This window comes from Arabidopsis lyrata (genome assembly GCF_000004255.2).
Source record: "Arabidopsis lyrata subsp. lyrata unplaced genomic scaffold ARALYscaffold_4, whole genome shotgun sequence".
Lineage (NCBI taxonomy): Eukaryota > Viridiplantae > Streptophyta > Magnoliopsida > Brassicales > Brassicaceae > Arabidopsis > Arabidopsis lyrata.
In genome coordinates this window covers 16364293-16384044 of record NW_003302552.1, presented here as the reverse complement: position 1 = coordinate 16384044, position 19752 = coordinate 16364293, and the positions used below count along the sequence as shown (strand labels likewise).

The window sequence follows — 19752 nt, the reverse complement described above, 5'->3', positions numbered from 1 at the left end:
CCTACTATGTCTCCTCGGCTGATTCCCATTTTTTCTAGAGTACTTAAAAAGATCAAGTCGACCGAACTGCCTGTATCTATAAGGATCCTTGATACTTCGAAGTTTGCGACATCAAGAGTAATGACTAGAGCATCATCATGCGGTCTTTCGAGATGCCGAGTTTCTTCTTCATCGAATGATATTGATGCACCTTGAAAATCGACTTCTTCGCTTAAACTTGCTTTGAGTGAGACATTTCGTCGATGCTTTTTGATTGAACTTATTGAATCTCCGCAAAATCTGGATCCTCCTAGAATCACATTGATCTTCCCCTTCAAATTTCTTGGTTCTTCCTCGTTGGATAACCTTGGTCTTTTGGAATCTTGATCTTTGGAGTTTTCCTTTGCTTCGTGGTATTCCTTCACAAAATCTTTTATATTGAATTTAGAAAGATCACCACTAGCCCAAAGCTCTGCGAGGTGCTTTTTAAGGACGCTGCAATCCTTGGTTAAATGTCCGGTTACTTTATGAATGTCGCAATATAGACTTTCATCACGGACCCAAGTGTTTGATCTTCCTTTCCCTTGGAATTGCTTCCCGACGGAATTATTGAAGGGTTGCGACCCAAACTTCCTTGGTCCTTTGCTTTCTCTAGGCTCGAACTTCTTGGTAGGGACAGTGATTGCCGGCTTTTCTTGTTTATTCCGTTTGGCAAAACTTTCTTTTTCGTCTTCTACCTCCATCCAATTATTTGCACGGAAGAGTGCATCCTGAATTGTATCTGGTTTATGAAGTATTAAGTCTTCTTTAAACCTTGAATCATGTCGCAATCCTTTTCGTAGGGCAGATAAAGCTGATTGCTGTGAGATTCTCGGGAGTTTCGATAGCACTCCTTTGAATTTGGTGATGAAAACTCGAAGTGACTCATTAGATCCTTGCGTCAAGTTCCAAAGATCGGCATCCGAAACGCTTTTATCCATAAGGATAGAGTATTGCTTTAAGAACACGGCTGATAGTTCGTCGAAATTGCTGATCGAACCCGGCTCTAGTTGGGTGAACCACATTAGAGCTTGGCCACATAGATTCTCCGAAAACAGCTTGCAATAGCCTGCGTCCTCGTCAGCTTCATCCAACTCGACTCTTCCTGCAGCGATCAGAAAGGCTGCAAGATAGCTTTTTGGATCCTCCAATCCGCTGTAAGGGTCCAACTTGAGCTTCCGGGAATCTTTTATCCTCAAACTTGCAATTCGCGGGATAAAAGGGGTTCGCCTTGCTTCTTCAATGACTCGATTGATGTCTGGCTCCGAACTTGTAGCCTGATGAAATTTTGATTTCATTTCTTTTAATTCCTGGCTAACCTTCTTCATGGTCTCGAACTGGTCGAGGTTCTCCTGCTCGTATTGAGCTGCAAGTTGTTCTTCATCCCCGATCTGCGTCTCTTCTTCCGACGTCTGAGCTACATTATTTGTAGCACCGGGAGTTGTTTGTCCGCTGGTTTCATTTCGTGCAGCGGAACTTGGCGAGTTGAATATCCCTCTTCGGGTTCCCACCGGGTTTCCTGCACTTAAAGAGCGAACACGAGTTTGTATATTATTGACGTTTTGGCTAAGAGATACCTGGGATGTTTGCAACGTATCGACGGCCTTCTCCACATCCGAGAACTTTTGTGATATGTCCGACATGGTTTGCTGCATAGCTTTGAGGGTTTCGGCCAATGAAGTTTCAACGGCGTCTCCTCCGGACATTGTTGCTTATCTCGGAAATGTAGAAAAGAAGAAATCTGACCACTCAAGAATCCTGATGTATCCCCACAGGCGGCGCCAAAATGTGGATGTCGGATTCACACACTCAAGTATTTTGTTAAGTGGGAAAGATTATTCTTGAGGGACAAAAAATGAATACGTAAGAACTTGTAAATTGATATGAAAATTGCTTATATTCTTTCTCTCCTTAGAGCTCGGTCCCCTTACATGGCCATTGGCCTCTATATTTATACACAAATAAACGACATTAAAATGAGTAATCAAACACAATTATTTCTTCTTAAATGTGTCCGTTTCGATTCTTCGGCTTTAATGCTCAACGTTTGAATTTGAGTTGACTCCGATCTTCATGGGCCTCGCCTCTCTTGGCCCAAATGTCCTTGAACTGCCTTACCCATGCCTTTTTCATCGAACTCGTGCCGCAGTGCAGTCACTTCGGACTCTTGAAACGGTATCAACCATTTCGAACATCCCTTCGGCTCACGGGTCCAATGGGCTTCATCCTTTATGGGCCATTACCCTGATTACGCGGCAATCTTTGGTTGGTCTCGTACTTCTGGTGCGGGATCCGACACCAACAATTTGCACAAGACAAATAGAAGCTCCATTTAACAATGTTATATAGGCTTATAGCTCTGTTAAATGTATGTAACAATGTTGTATCCACCTAAAAAAAATGAATGTTTCATTTCCTTCCTTTTTTTTAGGTGGAGTATTTTAATTATTGTAAAAATGTAAAGTCGGTAATAATCTATACATCATTGCATTATTTAATACTCTCTCCGTTTCAAAATATAAAACGTTTGGAGTAACTTTTTTGTTTCAAAATATAAGTTGTTTTCAAATTTCTATGCAAATTATATATTATTTTAACATTTTATGATTATTTTTAATATGCACTCTTTTATGATTGGTTGAACTTTTAAAAAGTAAATTTTTTTTATCGGTGTTCTTTTAGCTAAAACGCTTTATATTTTAAAGAGAAATTGTTAAAAATGCCCCTTTTTCAATACCCCTTTTCAAAAATGCCCCCTTTGAGAGTCCATTTTTAAGTTTGCCCTCTTTTAATTTTTAATGACTATTTTACCCTTATTTGAAACAAAATTAGGTCCACAAAATACAAAATATTTTTTGGCGGGAAAAATGATCCCGCAATTTTCCCGCCAAAACACTTGTAAAAACCTTTAAAAAACCTTGTAAAATTTTCCCGTAAAAATTTTTCCCGCCAAAAAATTTTCCCGCCAAAAAAATTTTTTGCGGGAAAAGTGATTCCGCAATTTTTTTTGCAAAATTTTTTTGGCGGGAAAATTATTGGCGGGAAAAATTTACAAGGTATTTTAAAGGTTTTACAGAGTATTTACAAGTGTTTCGTAAGGTTTTACAATGTATTTTAAAAGGTTTTACAAGGTACTTATAAGGTTTTATAAGGTATTTATAACTTGTAAAACTTTATAAAAAACTTGTAAAACCTTATAACTTGTAAAAACCGTTATAAAATAGCTTGTAAAATCTTATAATATCTTATAAATACCTTGACATACGTTGTAAAACCTTTTTAAAATACATTGTAAAACCTTATAAATACCTTGTAAAAAACCTTTAAAATCCCTTGTAAATTTTTGGCGGGAAAAATTTTCCCGCCAAAAATTTAACGCCAAAAAAATTGCGGAATCACTTTTCCCGCAAAAAAAATTTTTTGGCGGGAAAATTTTTTGGCGGGAAAAAGTTTTACGGGAAAATTTTACAAGGTATTTTAAAGGTTTTTACAAGTTTTTACAAGTGTTTTGGCGGGAAAAATTACGGGATCACTTTTCCCGCCAAAAAATATTTTGTATTTTGTGGACCTAATTTTGTTATATTTCCTTATATATTTGTGATATCTTTTATTAAAAGAAGGGTAATTTAGTCATTTTGTACATAAAAAGGGGTATTTTTAAAAATGAACAGTCAAAGGAGGCATTTTTGAAAAGGGGTATTAAAAAAGGGGCATTTTTGTGAGTCTCCCTATTTTAAAATGGAAAGAATAAAATACTTGCCATCACGTGATTTAGGTGATTTTTGTTTTGTCAACCACGTGTTTCACTTGATAATTAGTTTAGATTGTTAACATGATTCGGCCAGATACCGACATAGAAGGTTAGATATCCACGTGGGAAATGCCAATTATTCAATGTTTGGATTTCAAACAAGAATCATTTATAAGATCTCAAAATTATGGAATTGAAATAACTAATGAGCACATGTAATTGGTGCTATCTTAAAAAAAAAAACGTCTTTGAATTAAATTGTTTTTCACCAAAGGTACTTAACGAAACATTTCATAAAATTACAACTACAACAAACTCCTCCAACTTTGGTTCAGCACATGACCTTAAGTAACTCGTGCTCCTCTGTTTTTTGTTTTGTTATTTGCTCTTCAAATTTCTTCAATTCTAAACCTTCCCTTTATCATCTAAAATTCAACTTTAGAAGCATTTCATTTTGAAAATTACTTGTTTGTTGCAATAAAAATTTACCAAAAAAGAAAAGTGTAGGAAAAATGATTTTGGATTATATAAATTGGTGGTAGAATTATGAGCATAAAGCGTTTACAGAATTACTAATTGGGCCGAGCATTTTTGGGCTGTCGATCATGTCTGCAATTTAGTTGGTTCAGGTGAACTACCAAATCCAAACAATACGCAGATTAGAGCAATTATATACCGGAATAAACCGGATTTATCAAAATCGCCAAGCTGGGATACGAAATCACGCTTTTTTTCTTCGATTTCTCCGCTCTTCTCCACTCTTCTTCTCTGTTCTATCTATCACCATTTTTGTTTATATATGCATACATAATAACAGTTGTCACGATTGATTTCCTCTCTCTGGTTTTCTCGGAAAAATGTCTGCGATACTACTCCAAGGAGCTGGAGCTGGAGCTGCAACGGCTCTCTCGCCGTTTAACTCTATTGATCCCAGCAAACTCGTAGTTCCTTCTCGCTCATCTCTTTCAGGTTCGCCTCCTTTTTTTTTGGTTTCGGTTTCGAATTTGGGGAATGATCTGTTTTGAATTTGGGAATTTTATGGGGTTTTTGATGCAGTGAGGAGCAAGAGATACGTTGTTGCCGGATCTGATAGTAAAAGCTTTGGTTCTAGCCTCATAGTTCGTCGCTCTGAGCCGTTGATACCAAATGCTGTTGCGGTATGTGTTTAATCTTGGTTTTTTTTTCTTTCTGTGTTGGGGGTCTTAAGAATCTAGAATGGATCTTTGATGGGGTTTTCGATTTCTGTAGGCGAAGGCGGACACTGCTGCGAGCTCTACTTCATCAAAGCCTGGGTATGTTACTTAACTACTTATGTTAATGGTTTCATGCATTGATTTAGTAATTTTGAACTCTTGATCATAATCATGGATGTTAATTGGGAGAAAAAGGTTTCTCTTGTTTGGTAATTAACTGTTATGGCTCATCTATAGTGCATTAGATCTATGATACTGTTTGAAAAACCTTCCTCTATTCATCATTTTAGAGTGGTGGTGTTAGATCCGGGCTGATTCTAGATTAGGTTAGAATCTCTGCTGAATAGAGCCTTACTTGGGCTCTTTAGAAGTGGCAGTTGTCAAATGGATAACTGGGAATTTTAAATGTGATTGCAAAGCTGTGTTTTCCATCTAAAATGATTTATCATGGTAAATGATTAGAGGAAGAATCTATCTTAAGATCACTTAGGTGGAAGCTTTTAGTTACCTCCCTCATGAACACATTGATTTTCAAGTTCTGATGTATTAGCATACAAAATGAACAATTTCCACGTAAAACATATCTACGAACGTCTTCAAAAAATCCTGCAATTTGAGCTTGTGTTTAATTAGTAACGTTACATATAATTTGTTTCTGCATCCTCAAAGCCTAAGAATTCAAGCTTGTGCATTTTCACTTCTGGGTCCATTTTTCCAAGTAGCACATTTCTTGCTCTTGTCTTTGTATGATAAAACCTTCTTCCTTGTAACGTTTATGCTTTTTGCCACAGCGTAAGCATAAGTAAATTTAATTTGTGATTGCAAAGCTGTGTTTCCAGTTATTTTTCCATCTAAAATGATTTATCATGGTAAATGATTAGAGGAAGAATCTATCTTAAGATCACTTAGGTGGAAGCTTTTAGTTACCTCCCTCATGAACACATTGATTTTCAAGTTCTGATGTATTAGCATACAAAATGAACAATTTCCACGTAAAACATATCTACGAACGTCTTCAAAAAATCCTGCAATTTGAGCTTGTGTTTAATTAGTAACGTTACATATAATTTGTTTCTGCATCCTCAAAGCCTAAGAATTCAAGCTTGTGCATTTTCACTTCTGGGTCCATTGTTCCAAGTAGCACATATCTTGCTCTTGTCTTTGTATGATAAAACCTACTTCCATGTAAGGTTTATGCCTACTGCCACAGCATATGCATAACTAAATTTAACTTTTGCAGACATGAGCTATTGCTTTTCGAGGCTCTTCAAGAAGGTCTAGAAGAAGAGATGGACAGAGATCCACATGTATGTGTCATGGGTGAAGACGTAGGCCATTACGGAGGCTCATACAAAGTAACCAAAGGGCTAGCTGATAAGTTCGGCGATCTCAGGGTTCTGGACACTCCAATCTGTGAAAACGCCTTCACCGGTATGGGCATTGGAGCCGCCATGACAGGACTAAGACCCGTCATCGAAGGTATGAACATGGGCTTTCTACTCTTAGCCTTCAACCAGATATCCAACAACTGTGGTATGCTTCACTACACATCCGGTGGTCAATTCACTATCCCGGTTGTAATCCGTGGGCCTGGAGGTGTGGGCCGGCAGCTAGGAGCCGAGCATTCCCAGCGTCTCGAGTCTTACTTCCAGTCAATTCCTGGGATCCAGATGGTGGCTTGCTCAACACCTTACAACGCTAAAGGATTGATGAAAGCAGCGATAAGAAGCGAGAATCCTGTGATTCTGTTTGAACATGTTCTACTCTATAACCTCAAGGAGACTATTCCGGATGAAGAATACATCTGTAATCTGGAAGAAGCGGAAATGGTCAGACCCGGTGAACACATCACGATACTGACGTATTCAAGGATGAGGTACTAAATCACAACCAAAATCTCTTCTTCATTGAAATTCAAACAAACCAGAACTAACAGAGTACTTGAACCAGGTACCATGTAATGCAGGCTGCAAAGACGCTGGTGAACAAAGGGTATGATCCAGAGGTTATCGACATTAGGTCGTTGAAGCCGTTCGATCTCTACACCATTGGAAACTCAGTGAAGAAGACGCACCGGGTTTTGATTGTGGAGGAATGTATGAGAACGGGAGGAATCGGAGCCAGCTTGACGGCTGCAATAAACGAGAACTTTCATGATTATTTAGATGCTCCGGTGATGTGTTTGTCTTCTCAAGATGTTCCAACTCCTTATGCCGGCACATTGGAGGAATGGACGGTTGTTCAGCCAGCTCAGATTGTCACTGCCGTCGAACAACTCTGCCAGTAATTTATTTTTACCCTTTTAACGTTTTACTATTGTTTTTCTTTGTTTGTCTTGGATGGAAAGTGGTTGTGAAATGAAACTCTGAATTTTTTCTGTTTGAATATTTTAAGTTTTCTATAGATAATTTCCATATTCACATACATTACTTTCTTCTGAAAATGAGTTCGTTACAATTTGAACATAAACCAATAACCTTCTGAAACATTATTATTTGACAATATCAAATTGTAACAACGTTTTCATCACTTACTCATTACATCAATTTAATCAGAATATAAATCAATAAAAAATACAATCATTAAGGTAACAAAATTGTGATTAGCTAATTCATAATTCTTGCCGACGAAAAAGAATATACTCAAAAGAAAAGGGCATAATTGACATTTTCTCAATCTCCTCCATAATTGAGGGGAACGGGAAGAGTCAAGCTAAGAGGTGGTACAGAGTCGGAGGCATCAGAGAAAGAGAGAGAGAAAGAGAGAAAGATCTCAATGGCGGCGATAACAAGTGCGGTGATAGCAATAGCCGGAATTATATTGGGATGGATAACGATAGAGTTAGCTTGTAAGCCTTGCCTGGAGACAGGTCGTGAAGCCATCGACAGATCTCTCAATCCTGATTACGATCCCGACGACCAAGACGTCGACACATCTTCCGATCTTCATGCTCCTCTCATCCCAAATCTTCCTCCCGATAACTCCGATCCTGATCCCTCCACCGCGATCAAATCAGTCTGATCGATCTTGAGTTTTGTTTGTATTTACCTCATTTGCCATCCTTGTGTAAACCTCGCTCGTTTTCTAAAAAGATTGCAATTTCAGTTGATTCCTGCTCATTTAATTGAATGCTTGTGTCTTCTTTTTCTTATTGCAAAGTTATAATTGAGAAACAAGTCGAGTTCTATCCATATATGATTTTTTTTTTTTTCTTCATTCTATCCATATATGATTAAGGTTCTCATTTTGGAGACAAATTGTGTATTTCTTCTCTTCTTACACCAACCATGCCTTCTAATTTTGCTTATCTATGAAGTTCTAAGTTTTAGCTGGTTGTTCTAGTGGTAGGCAGCCGAGCAGTTTTGGACACTGTGTACTCGAAAACGAAGAACTTGGATGCTCTGAATCGATTGCAATGGTTCAATTAATTTGTTTCAAGTGATTAAAAACTTGGGAGATTACTACAAAATGGTTAGAATTATGATGAACTTGGACACTGCAAATCAGTTATGCCTTTCTAATCAATCAATTCGTTTGAAAAAGCTTAATGGGCTTATTAGTATCGGACTCTAAACGTGATGGGCCTTCTTAAATAATACCTGCCTATAATATAATAATATACTCGACTCCGCTCAAGTGACTTAATTCCAATCTCCAAATTCAAAATTCAAATTCGCTCTCTCTTCTCTCTAGCAATGGCGCTTTCTTCAGCTTTCAAGGAGAGACTCGATCAAATGGAGTTCACCAGAAACCAACGACTCGATCTTCTCCAGGTACCAAACAATCCATCAATTTAGAATCCTATCTTCTCTTCGTTCCATTGAATCATCGAGTTTTCAATCTCGCTAGTGTGAAAATTCGAGAATCGCTACATTCCTGTGTTAATCGAGATCTCTGGTTGATTTTATTCGATTCTAAATCAAGTTTTCCAACGAATCAATCAAACAGATCATCAATTCTCGATCTCTGGATTCAAATTGTTGATCGTTTTCTGGATTTGCTTGATTCAAATGTTTGAGTAGGCGGAGAAAGAGTTACAAGTGAACAAATCACAGATTTTAGCATCGAAGCACACAAGTATACAATCCATAGAACGCAGATGTTTGATGCTAGACCAGAAAATCGCTGCACAAAACCTCAAGATCACAATTCTCAGATCTAGCATCGAAGATCTCGATTCCAAATATCACGGCTCTATACAACAGTTGAGGTTAGATCATTCTTGATTCTTGGTTTGGTGATTGTTATGATATCGATATTGATTGGTTTTTATGTTGAATGGTATTGGAGGATAGGAGCCTGAAGAGTGAGGTTGAAGAGCTGAGAGAGTTAGACGAAGAAAGGGACAAGTATTACAAGGTGAAATGTTCAGAGATGAATGAGTTTATGCAAAATGTTGAGAGGTTTAGATTAGAGAACCGGTTACAAATCGAGAACCTGAGAAACCGAATCAAAGAGGTATGTATATGAACACTTTAAATGTGAATTATATATAAGCCAGTGTCTTGTTTTGGATTAAGTAATGATTTGTAGCATTGTGAGGTTTGATCATCTTTGGATTTCTCAGCTTAACTCAACGTTCGAGGAAATTTATGAGAAGAACAGTTATCTGCAGAACACAAATTAAGGTATGAAGAGAGATGTAAAAGTATATGAATACGGTTGTGGGAATTACATAGGAAAGGCTTATATGAGATAACTATATCATATTATCTTGGGCATGATGATTAGTTGTGAGATTCTAGGTCTATATAACTGATCAAATTAAGAATTAATTGGCAAACTGTACTTTGAAAACATGTTTTCCATTTTGTCTACAGCTTCATTATACTCTTCTCAGAGAAACCATATCTTAATTAGTCTAATCAATGTGAACTAGTCATTGGAGAACACTGTTGGATCATTTTAGCCATAAAAGAGTGTTTTAGTCTCATTTCGTGGAAATGGCAGAGAGGATCAAAGTTTAGTGGTCTACAAAGATAAACATGCTATTTTCTGGGGCACAAAGTTACCACAAACAAAAAATACGAACTCTGGTTTGTATTTGGTGAACAACCATTGCGGTTTTTCCTAATGGAATTTCAAATGATAACCAGCTCAGCTAAAATGCAGATACCTGGAACCGTAGTTTATCACGGTAGAACCTTCGGATGCAAGAGTACTGGATTCATGACAACTAACAAGTTGTTTGATTCTCTAGCTAAATGTTCAAGTTGGCGGTCGAGTGAAGAATCCTATTAGCCTCCAATATTTTTGCAAAATATATTGAACTGTTACAAAATTCAAAGTCAAAATATATGCACACACATGATAAATGTTACGTAATTTATGTGGAGTCCACCGTCACTATACACACAGTGATTTACTTTTCTCCTTATATATAAAGGATCGAATTCGATCGTTGTAACACACAATTTCATTACTTAAATTACAAGAGAAGTAATAAGCAAATCTCTCTTTTGTCTATATTTATATACACCATAAAATAAAGTAATTATTTATAACATGAACTTTATAAAGAGATAATTCAGTTGAGATATTTACCTTAGCAACAGTTCAAAATCTAGGACAAAATCAAAAATAGTTCCCACATAAGTTAGTTTTCCAATTATTTGTTTTTGCTTATCATATCAATCTCCCCAAAAAATCAAGTAATTGTTTTTTATATTATTTTATGACGATGGCAATTTCACCAAACCGAACCTAGCAAACCAATAAAAACCGAATTTTCCAAACCAATAAACGTTTTCTCTCCCGAAATCGGCGGTTTATCTCTCCACCGAAAAAAAAAAAAACTAAAACCCTAATTCCAGCGTCGTCTTCGCGCTCTGAAAAATCGCAGTGTAGAGAGAAGGAGAAGATGAGAGTGAAGAGGCAGAAGAAAAACAGGAGAACCGTGAGATTCTTCACGGTCTGTTATGGATTCCGACAACCCTACAAAGTCCTTTGCGACGGCACTTTCGTCCACCATCTTGTTTCTAATGAGATCACTCCCGCCGACACTGCTATCTCTGAACTCCTCGGAGGTCCCGTCAAGCTCTTCACCACCAGGTTTCTATCTCTTTAGCATCTTCTCTCTCACGAGTTTCAAATCAATTTACCAAATTTCTAATCATGCTTTTCGTTGGAGCTGTTATATAGATGTGTGATTGCGGAGTTGGAGAAATTGGGGAAAGATTTTGCGGAATCTCTGGAAGCTGCTCAGATGCTTAGTACAGCAACGTAAGCTTCTCTTTTTTCATTATCTTTTGGTCTCTTAGGATTTGGTGTGAGATTAATTAGTAGATTGTGGAAATTTCTAATTTGATTCATAAGGCACGGAGCTGAGTTTTGTATTTCATCTATGATGAGCTTAATGTATAGAAAGTGAGGATTTTTCTAAGTTCTAAGGCTTGATTTTGTATAATGTATATGAAATTGATATGTGTAACTAATATAATGAGGTTAATGTGTAGAAACTGAGGTTTTTTTAATGTGACAGACCTTAATTTTGTATGATATATGTGTGATTGATTTGCTTCGATTTGAGTATTTAGATGTGAGCACGAGGAGGCAAAAGCAGCAGATGAGTGTTTGTCAGAGGTGATAGGTATGAAAAATTCTGAGCATTTCTTTCTTGGTACTCAGGACGCGGAGTTTAGGAGAAAGCTTCAGCAGGTTAGTTTGATATGAGCAGAGTTTTTTTGTATCAGAGGATGGATTTTTTTTGTGAGGGTTTCAGAGTTTTTAATACAGTGAATCTCTGTGTGTTGTTTCCTCTTTCAGGAGTCTATCGTTCCTCTTGTGTTTGGTTTAAGGAACATACTGCTGATCGATCAACCTTCTGATTTCCAACGTCAGACCGCCAAAGACTCTGAAAATAAGCGCTTAACTATGACTGATACAGAAAAAAAGTTGTTGGTGAAACGGACTGCGAAAATCATAGCTTCTAATAGAGGAGAAGGAACAATTGAAAATGAAGAATGGGGAATGCCTCGAGTAGTTTCTACAAGAAATGGACTTGGTGTGAAGGATAGACCTCAATTCAAGCGAAATAGAGCCAAGGTAATGGACACTCTCTTCACAATGTTAGTCGTAACTTTATTAGGATTCTTTGTTTCTTGTGTGCCTCAGCAATTAAGAAACTAACATTGTTGTCCGAAAACTTTGCAGGGTCCAAACCCACTTTCATGCATGAAGAAAAAGAAGGAGAACAATTCAGAGAAACTTCAATCCAAATCCAAAGCCGATTCTAACTCTGGTGCACAAAAGGTAACATTAGAGATTTGGCTGCAGTATGTTTTTACAAATAAAATGTAAAATGTTCCATTGTTAACACAAATTCGATTTTTGTTCTGGGTCTCCAGGAAAAGAAAGAAGGCGAGAGCGATACAAAAAAGAGGTCAAGAAAACGGTCAAAAAAGGGAAAGTCTGGTCCGGAGAGAAGCGAGTGAAAAGATGTTGTTTCATATTTAATACTTCTTGAGTCGTTATTTTTTCTACTGCATACAAAAATTTTGGTCACCAGTGTAACCGAGACTCCCATATTTATAAATCTGGTAAAGACTAAGAAGAAGCCAACTTTAAAAAAAAAAAAAAATTCCCCAAAAATATGAAAATAATACCCTGAAACTGAGTCCCAAGCAAGTAGGAGCATTTATTCATAATTTAAGACAGAAAAGTTCTCTGAGCATCCGTAATGTGAATGCTTCCATACAAATAATGATCAAGTTCTAGATGACATAGATGTATTATATAGCATCAATTTTACTTAAGAATTTGGCTACCATAATCATCATTGAACTTGTCGTAAAGATGGGCGTGCAGATGAGCCGATGGTCGAGTGTTACTCAGAGCTCGATCAATGTCTTCTGGTAGGATGGGTCCAATTTTTGGCAGCTCTACAATACAAAACTAATAATGTCAAAGATTCTGCAGTTTTTAAAGGTAAACTATGTCAATGATGGATTCTTTTCTGGAGAGATTTTACCATCTTCAGGCACAACATCTTCTCTGTCTTCCAAAATAGCCAACGTGCGTCTCAGTGGTTGCATCGCAGCTTCCTTACAAAGTATTCTAATGTCTGAACCAGAGTAGCCCTCAGATTTCTCAACCAGCACATCATGAGGCAATGGCTCATCGCCTGGTTGTGACGGCAAGAGCATCTCGAACATTCCTCTTCTTGCTTCTGGGTCCGGTAAAGGTACAAGAATCTAATGGTTTCAGTAGTTGAGGCCAAAAACCAAGGGAAATCATGATAGAAGCAGTTTTTTATAATAAAAGAGTAAAAAAAAGGATACTCGTTTCTCTAAACGCCGGAGCATAGCTGCATCTAGTTCCCAGGGGAGATTTGTTGCTGCTAAAACAAATACGAGCTCATTTGTTTTCTGTAATCCATCCATCTGCAAAAATTTGAACCTGTTTATTACTGATGGTCCGGAAATATAATGAACTTTGTGAGACAGATAAGTTTTGAGTATTTTACCTGAATGAGCAGCTCGGTTTTTAGACGCCTGCTAGCTTCATGTTCACTGCGGCCTTCACCACCACGTTGGCTTATGATCGCGTCGATTTCATCAAGAAATATTGTCGAAGGTGCATGATGCCTAGCTAGATCGAACAGAACTCTTATCAACTTCTCAGAATCACCTGAAAAACATCAAAACACAAGATCAAAATTCCAAAATTTTATTACTCCAAAAGACTGCATCTTATTTCATGGTTAGAGTAAATAAATAAAGGTAAAGAAGATTTCACCTCTCCATTTGCTAACAACAGATGAGGCTGAGATATTGAAGAATGTTGTATTGCACTCTGTAGCAACAGCCTTTGCAAGCATAGTCTGCAGAAGACGAATAAGGCTGTTATGCAACAAGAAAATATACTTTTCATGATCTAGAATTGTTGGGGTAGGCTCAAGAAATTGGTTAATGGTTTGGTGAGGTATATGAGTTTGAATGCAAGCTTATGGAGACTGAAGAGAGAGTAAGAATTCCGTAAGTAAAAACACATTCGAGATAGAATCATCGCACCTTTCCGGTACCAGGAGGACCAAAAAGAAGAATTCCTTTCCATGGAGTTAGTAGACCATTGAAGTACCTGAAATCAGAAGTTGAGATTCAAACACCAATATAAACTGAAAGTTACATTGGCAAGAATGGCTTAGATGACATACGTGGGGTATTTTATAGGCATCACCACAGCTTCTTTGAGCAACTTTTTTGCGTTCTCCAACCCTTTGATGCTTTCCCACTTGATATTTGGATTCCCACGGATGATATCTCTGAAACACACCAATTCATCAAAACAACAATACCATTATGCCAAGAGCAAAAATGTATCAGTAGCCACAATGACTTACCTACTCAAACTCTCAGCGAGAGTACGAGTTTCCGCAGATTCAAATGGGGGAAACATGGACTTTTTCCTGCAGAAGAACATTAAAGAGACATTTAGTTTTTTTCATTCCATGAATCTTTCTGGTCATGTATCAGCTAATGCTAACCATTCCTCAGAACCAAGACTAAAACAAAACCTCACTATGAAGAAAGAGCTAAGAAGAAAAAGCAAAAGGAAAGCATAGATCTTACGGCTTCTCGCGAATCACATTGCCATTGGCCAAGCCTGTGTTACCATCCTGCAATCATCATAAATCTTATAACTTTGATCATCTCAGGACAAAGAACACACACCATTTACTGTTTGAAGCATTTCAAAGATTCCAGGAAGGCAAAAAGGCAAAATCACCTGATTGGTGACTTGGGAAGAGTTGGTGTTGACATCACCGTTGGATGATCCATCTTCTGGTTGGTCCTTGTTGGATTCGTCTTCTTCAGGCAGCTTCTTCCTCCCAAACTTGGCATCATAAAACGTTTTAAACTCCTAATAAATACATAGATTTTCTTGAACAAATCGATCAATTCTCCAAACTCATTGCTTTGAATTCAGAGAAATCGAAACAGGTTCGTTGATCACTATAGGGTCATTGAAAGTGACCATTTTCGTGTCAGAAAAAAAGAAAAAAAAAAAGACAAAAACTCTAAGCTGTGATATTGAAGAGTTTGACTTCGATTTGGGACATTGAACTACTAAAGTAAGGTGATAATAGAGAAGGTGAGAGAGAGAGTGAGTGAGTGAGTTTTACCAGAAAGCTCCAGCGAGTTTGAGAAGGCTCATCGGTGGCCATCTTTTGTGTGATAGATCTCAAAGCTCAAGAAGAGAAGACGAAGAAAACAAAGAGATGTCTGATGGATGGAGAGAGTTGAACACTCTCTCTCTCTCTCTCTCTCGCATACAACATACATCAACCAACAGGCACGTGCTACACAGTTGGACAACAATTAGCAAAAAATCTGTAATTATTATTATTTCTAAAAGTTTGGAATCACATTTCCAAATCAGATCCGTAGATTCTTGTTTTCTATGGCGTCACAATAAAATGTCGTTTCTATTTTAAACTACAAAAAACAAAATTCCCGTTTTGATTTTATTTTGACATTTTTTCTATATTTTACAAAAAGTTTACACGGTATATATAGACTGCACGTGACTGATTACCACAAATAAAATTAAATTAAAAAATTTACTCTCATTTCAACTGGCTAATCACCGATCAGAGTATGATGTTAACAAATAGTATTACTCTACTTTACAGTTTACACTATTTTATAAAAAAAACTGGCGTTTATTTTTGGTCCACTTTAAAAATGGTAGACAAATATTTCAACTTTATTTGTACTTTTCTTTATTTTACCGTTGATTAACCATATTGGTTCCCAACACAATTTTTTTGTGACAAATCGATAACATCATGGCTTTGGTGCTGACGTGACATTGAATTTCCAAAAAACAAAAACAGTAAAACCTCTATAAATTAATATTATTGGGACCGTGATATTTTATTAATTTATAGTGATTTTAATTTATTTATAAATTAATATTTGTTAATTTATAAAGATATATGTTTTAATTCTTAAAAATTTAGAAAGAAATGAATTTTGTAGTTTTGGACTTAAAATTTTAATAGTTTGAAAGAAAAAAAAATCAAAAATAAATTAGATAATAGAAATATAAAGACTATAGATGAATTTATTTATACAAACGATACACGTAAATTCAAATTTATGATTAGTGACCTATATTGTTGTATTTTAACAGCTATAAGACTATCGTAATGAAAATGATGCATATTCAAAAATTAAAAATTTACAGAAAATCTTGACTATTTTATGTTACAGTTATAGAGTATACTACACCAATATAATTTAAAACTACAATAGACCAATTTTTTTATTCAATAAAAGTCAGACATATGTTTTAAAGAATATTCAATTTAATAAAAAATAACTAAAAGCATATTGTAATATAACAATATATATATATATATATATATTTTTACATGATTATTAATTTACGATATTAATGAGACCATATATTTATATAGAAATTCTAAAAAAAATATTATTTTATTATCTTATCGAATTTTGTCAAATTTTACATTGGCCCGACTTGGGACCGGACAATTTTATTAATTTATAGTGTTTATTAATTTATCGAGTATTAATTATTTAATTTATAAAAGTTCTACTGTAGTATCGTTTTATTGTTTTCTTAACAAGGCGAGGCATTCTAATTCTACTACTAGTTTGTGGGATATACAGTTAAAAGTGTTATTTAAAACAAATCACAACGAAAACAAAACACAAAGATTACATGCTTGCTTTAATTAATACGACCAACTATCAATAACCATAGAACCCGGGAACACAATTAAGACGTGCTTGCTACATGCTTCTTCTTCTTCTTCTTTTTTTTTTTTTTTTTTTTTTCCTGTTACTTTTACGAATGTGATAACAACAACTCCAGAAATTTTACCAATCTTGTTATCACAGATTCCTGATTGCGACTTGTTCGTCTTCGATAATGGACTTGGCTTAAAAAGAGGATTTGAAGGCTTACAAAATAATATTCGACCCACAAGCTAATATTTTGAAAATCCCTAAGAGATGTCTAATTAGGCCTATATGGGCCTGATTATAAGAAGCATAAAAAGCTTATCTATTTCTCTAGCTTGTTATTCTTGTTGGGACTTACAAAAACCAAAAATAATAATAGCCTCAAACACTGGATAAAGAAAATGGAGGTGGTCTCTCAAAGAGACCAAGCCTATAGCCACCAAGCTTAGTCTTGTAAGCAGATAACTTGTATTGAGACCAAGTAAACTCATTATAAAGGCAATCATCTTGCTTTGGGACAAGGCATGACAATGGTGCAATCTTCTCGCTTAAAGGAGGACCTGCGAAGTAGATCATCGATATTCTTGACCTTTTTGTATTAGTGACCACTCTATGTTTCACACTCTTGAATCTTCCGTTTGTCATCACCTGCATTAATTGTCAAAAAGCCCTCAACAAACTATTAGACATATAAATTTGTGTTGTGACCCAATAATCTATATATAGTGGTAATAAGTGACTGATAATGTTTCAAAAGGCGAGGACAAAAAAAGAACGTTAGATTCATGCTCATGAATGCTCATCATATTAAGATTTTACTAGTTGTCACGTGAGGGTAATATATGATCGTACAATAGATAGATTTTCAGTTTCTAGACCCACCATAACTAAATGGAACTATGGAAGTCCAAACCCTATATTCTACATGATTTTTTATTATTTTTTATCTAGAAAATAATCTTCATATATTCAACAAAGCATTAGAGAGAATGTTAAAGAAAAATCTTTAACCAAATAAAAAATGTTTGAAATTCTTTAAGTTATTATTAGTTACATAAAGTTCTGAAACTGCAATAAATCTAACAATTTTCAAAATATTTTGGTTTATAGAATTTTAAATGGTATCTCATAAATAGTAAGGTTTTTAATAGTTGTGATAAATAAAGAAATAAAAGAAGCAGCAACAGAAAGAGTACCTGAAGAGTATCTCCGACAAGAACGAAGAAAGAGGAGTGATCAGGTGAAACATCGACCCAAGTTCCATCTTTGACACAGATTTGAAAACCCTTCGTGTCGTTTGATCTGAGCAGTGATATCAACTGTGGATCAGTGTGTTCACCGAACCCAATCTCTCCCTTGGCCGGAGTCTCTTCCTTCTCCGGGTAATGGTTCATCCTCAGACACGAATCACTTTCCTTCACTTTCACCAAATGGCTCAGCTTCTCCTTTGGCTCTATCTTTAACTCTTCCTCTACCATTTCAAGAACTTTGCTCGACATTCTCTTCATTTCTTTCATGTACTCTTCCACTGCCTCTCTGTTACAATTCAAATATGTTTGTTAAAGAACAGAACAGGGATCTCTGTTTTTATTTTATTTTATTTTGTATTTTCGGTTAAAGGACATTTTTCTTTTGGGTTAAAGGTTTAAGGACATGTCAACACTGAAACTAAATTTAGATTGTTTTTAGATTTTTGAGTTATTTCTTGTAGAATAAACTGAAAATTTTCCAAGTATGAAATCTTTTTAAAAATCATTGATCAAATTCTGGATTGATTTAAGCCTTATTCATCGGAGAAAAAAACAGACAATCCCATGTTTCTCGCCGTTAAACATGGTAACTCTGAATTCATGGGGTTTTCCGGAAATGATTGACGTAGAAAACTATAGTTTTCGAGTTTTTTTTTATTATGTTTTCATCTTCTAATTAGTAAACATTAAATATATCGGAAAAAGAAAACAAAAAGAGAATGATCAAGATCATATTGCTCTGTTTTTGTTTAAAACAACTTGTGAAAGACGAAAGAAACGTTTAGTTTTTTGGGTTCATATTGTCATACCTGAAAATTGCAGGGGTGTGCCGGAAAACGGCTGTGGTTTTGTGAGACTCAAGGCAAAGATTAGCATTAAGAAGAATATACTCAAGCCAGCCTACGTCACCATTGGGTCCGATCCGTTTAGTACCGTATCCAAACGGGTCGGGTGGACTTGCCTTGTCTTTGAGAGAGTGAGGCGAAGCAAAGAACTTGATGGCTTCTTGCTCCAACTGGGACAAAAGATCGGGTCGGACCTCATGGTTGATGACTTTGAAGAACCCAAACTCTTCACATGCCTTGACGATTTGGGTTTTGGCGTCTGAGTCGGTTAAGTCTATAACAGGGATTAAAACCGGACTCGGTTTGCATTTTGGGTTAACATAGAGGTTGCTATCAAAAGTGGCTGGCTGTAAGACAATTACCATGGTCTACTCTTTTGGTCTATTAAACCAAAACTTTGAAGAATAAAGATTGTTGCGAAGAGAGTGAATTTGGTGAAAAGGGTGTCTTCTTAGCAGTATTTTATAGTCGCTTGTTGTGTGTAGGCTTGTAGGGAAGAGGATTTTTTGTTCACATTTTTCTTTTGATTTTTTTATTCTGTTTTTGGTTATTTTAATTTTTCCAATTTGGTAACTGCTTTTATAGATTTTTTTTAGGGGGATTATATACTGGAAATGTAATGGAATTTCTTTTAATTTGTTTGATATATCTTTCCTTTCTATTTTTTGGACAAACAAAGTTTAGTATGGGCCTGATTGGTAACAGTTGTAGCTTTACATTTTTTGCTGTAGAAATATTACTGTAGGTTTATTTGTTGTGGCTGTAGATTTTATTGTTGTAGAATTTTGGTTATAGAATTTAAAATTTTGGAAAGTTGAAAATTATGTGCTTTAGGAAAAAAGGCTTTCTACAGCCAAAAAAGTGAATTAAGGAAATATTTTGGATGTGAGAAAAAAAAGGAAAGCCAAAGCTTCTAAAGCTTGATTGGATGTATTTCAAATCTTTAGAAATTTTTTTGCTTTGTAAAGACTGTAAAACACT

At 35.9% G+C, this 19752-nt stretch overlaps 6 protein-coding genes across 7 annotated transcripts; 4 read left to right on the top strand and 2 right to left on the bottom strand.

The window, feature by feature from the left end:
• The first annotated feature begins 4383 nt into the window (after positions 1–4383).
• On the top strand, positions 4384–7386 carry LOC9317413 (pyruvate dehydrogenase E1 component subunit beta-3, chloroplastic). The gene is made up of 5 exons (XM_021027133.1): positions 4384–4738; positions 4826–4926; positions 5018–5061; positions 6203–6838; positions 6913–7386. Exons 1-5 carry the CDS (start codon positions 4627–4629, stop codon positions 7247–7249), a joined length of 1230 nt encoding a protein of 409 aa, XP_020882792.1. The 5' UTR covers positions 4384–4626; the 3' UTR covers positions 7250–7386.
• A 192-nt stretch (positions 7387–7578) lies between these two features.
• Positions 7579–8153, top strand: LOC9317412. Its single transcript, XM_002881299.2, has one exon. The coding sequence runs from the start codon at positions 7738–7740 to the stop codon at positions 7981–7983; it is 246 nt and encodes an 81-aa protein (XP_002881345.1). The 5' UTR covers positions 7579–7737; the 3' UTR covers positions 7984–8153.
• Positions 8154–8624: 471 nt separating this feature from the next.
• LOC9317411 lies at positions 8625–10634 on the top strand. Its single transcript, XM_002881298.2, has 5 exons — positions 8625–8735; positions 8985–9172; positions 9258–9420; positions 9530–9590; positions 10075–10634. Exons 1-4 carry the CDS (start codon positions 8658–8660, stop codon positions 9587–9589), a joined length of 489 nt encoding a protein of 162 aa, XP_002881344.2. The 5' UTR covers positions 8625–8657; the 3' UTR covers position 9590; positions 10075–10634.
• Positions 10635–10733: 99 nt separating this feature from the next.
• LOC9315571 (rRNA-processing protein UTP23 homolog) lies at positions 10734–12465 on the top strand. The gene is made up of 6 exons (XM_021027136.1): positions 10734–11013; positions 11104–11184; positions 11499–11619; positions 11728–12006; positions 12115–12213; positions 12309–12465. Exons 1-6 carry the CDS (start codon positions 10823–10825, stop codon positions 12393–12395), a joined length of 858 nt encoding a protein of 285 aa, XP_020882795.1. The 5' UTR covers positions 10734–10822; the 3' UTR covers positions 12396–12465.
• Positions 12466–12560: 95 nt separating this feature from the next.
• Positions 12561–15241, bottom strand: LOC9315570 (katanin p60 ATPase-containing subunit A-like 2). 2 transcript variants are annotated; one of them, XM_021027134.1, is made up of 11 exons: positions 15086–15241; positions 14689–14823; positions 14532–14578; positions 14303–14368; positions 14117–14224; positions 13974–14040; positions 13699–13783; positions 13427–13590; positions 13242–13343; positions 12932–13154; positions 12561–12842 (listed from the first exon to the last, which is right to left on the bottom strand). In XM_021027134.1, exons 1-11 carry the CDS (start codon positions 15125–15127, stop codon positions 12709–12711), a joined length of 1173 nt encoding a protein of 390 aa, XP_020882793.1. In that variant the 5' UTR covers positions 15128–15241; the 3' UTR covers positions 12561–12708. The 2 variants fall into 2 exon arrangements, with proteins under 2 accessions (XP_020882793.1, XP_020882794.1); XM_021027135.1 differs by having other exon boundaries at positions 14689–14796; positions 15086–15216.
• Positions 15242–16781: 1540 nt separating this feature from the next.
• On the bottom strand, positions 16782–19447 carry LOC9315569 (gibberellin 2-beta-dioxygenase 3). Its single transcript, XM_002879456.2, has 3 exons — positions 18736–19447; positions 17873–18212; positions 16782–17324 (listed from the first exon to the last, which is right to left on the bottom strand). Exons 1-3 carry the CDS (start codon positions 19134–19136, stop codon positions 17058–17060), a joined length of 1008 nt encoding a protein of 335 aa, XP_002879502.1. The 5' UTR covers positions 19137–19447; the 3' UTR covers positions 16782–17057.
• Positions 19448–19752: the final 305 nt, after the last annotated feature.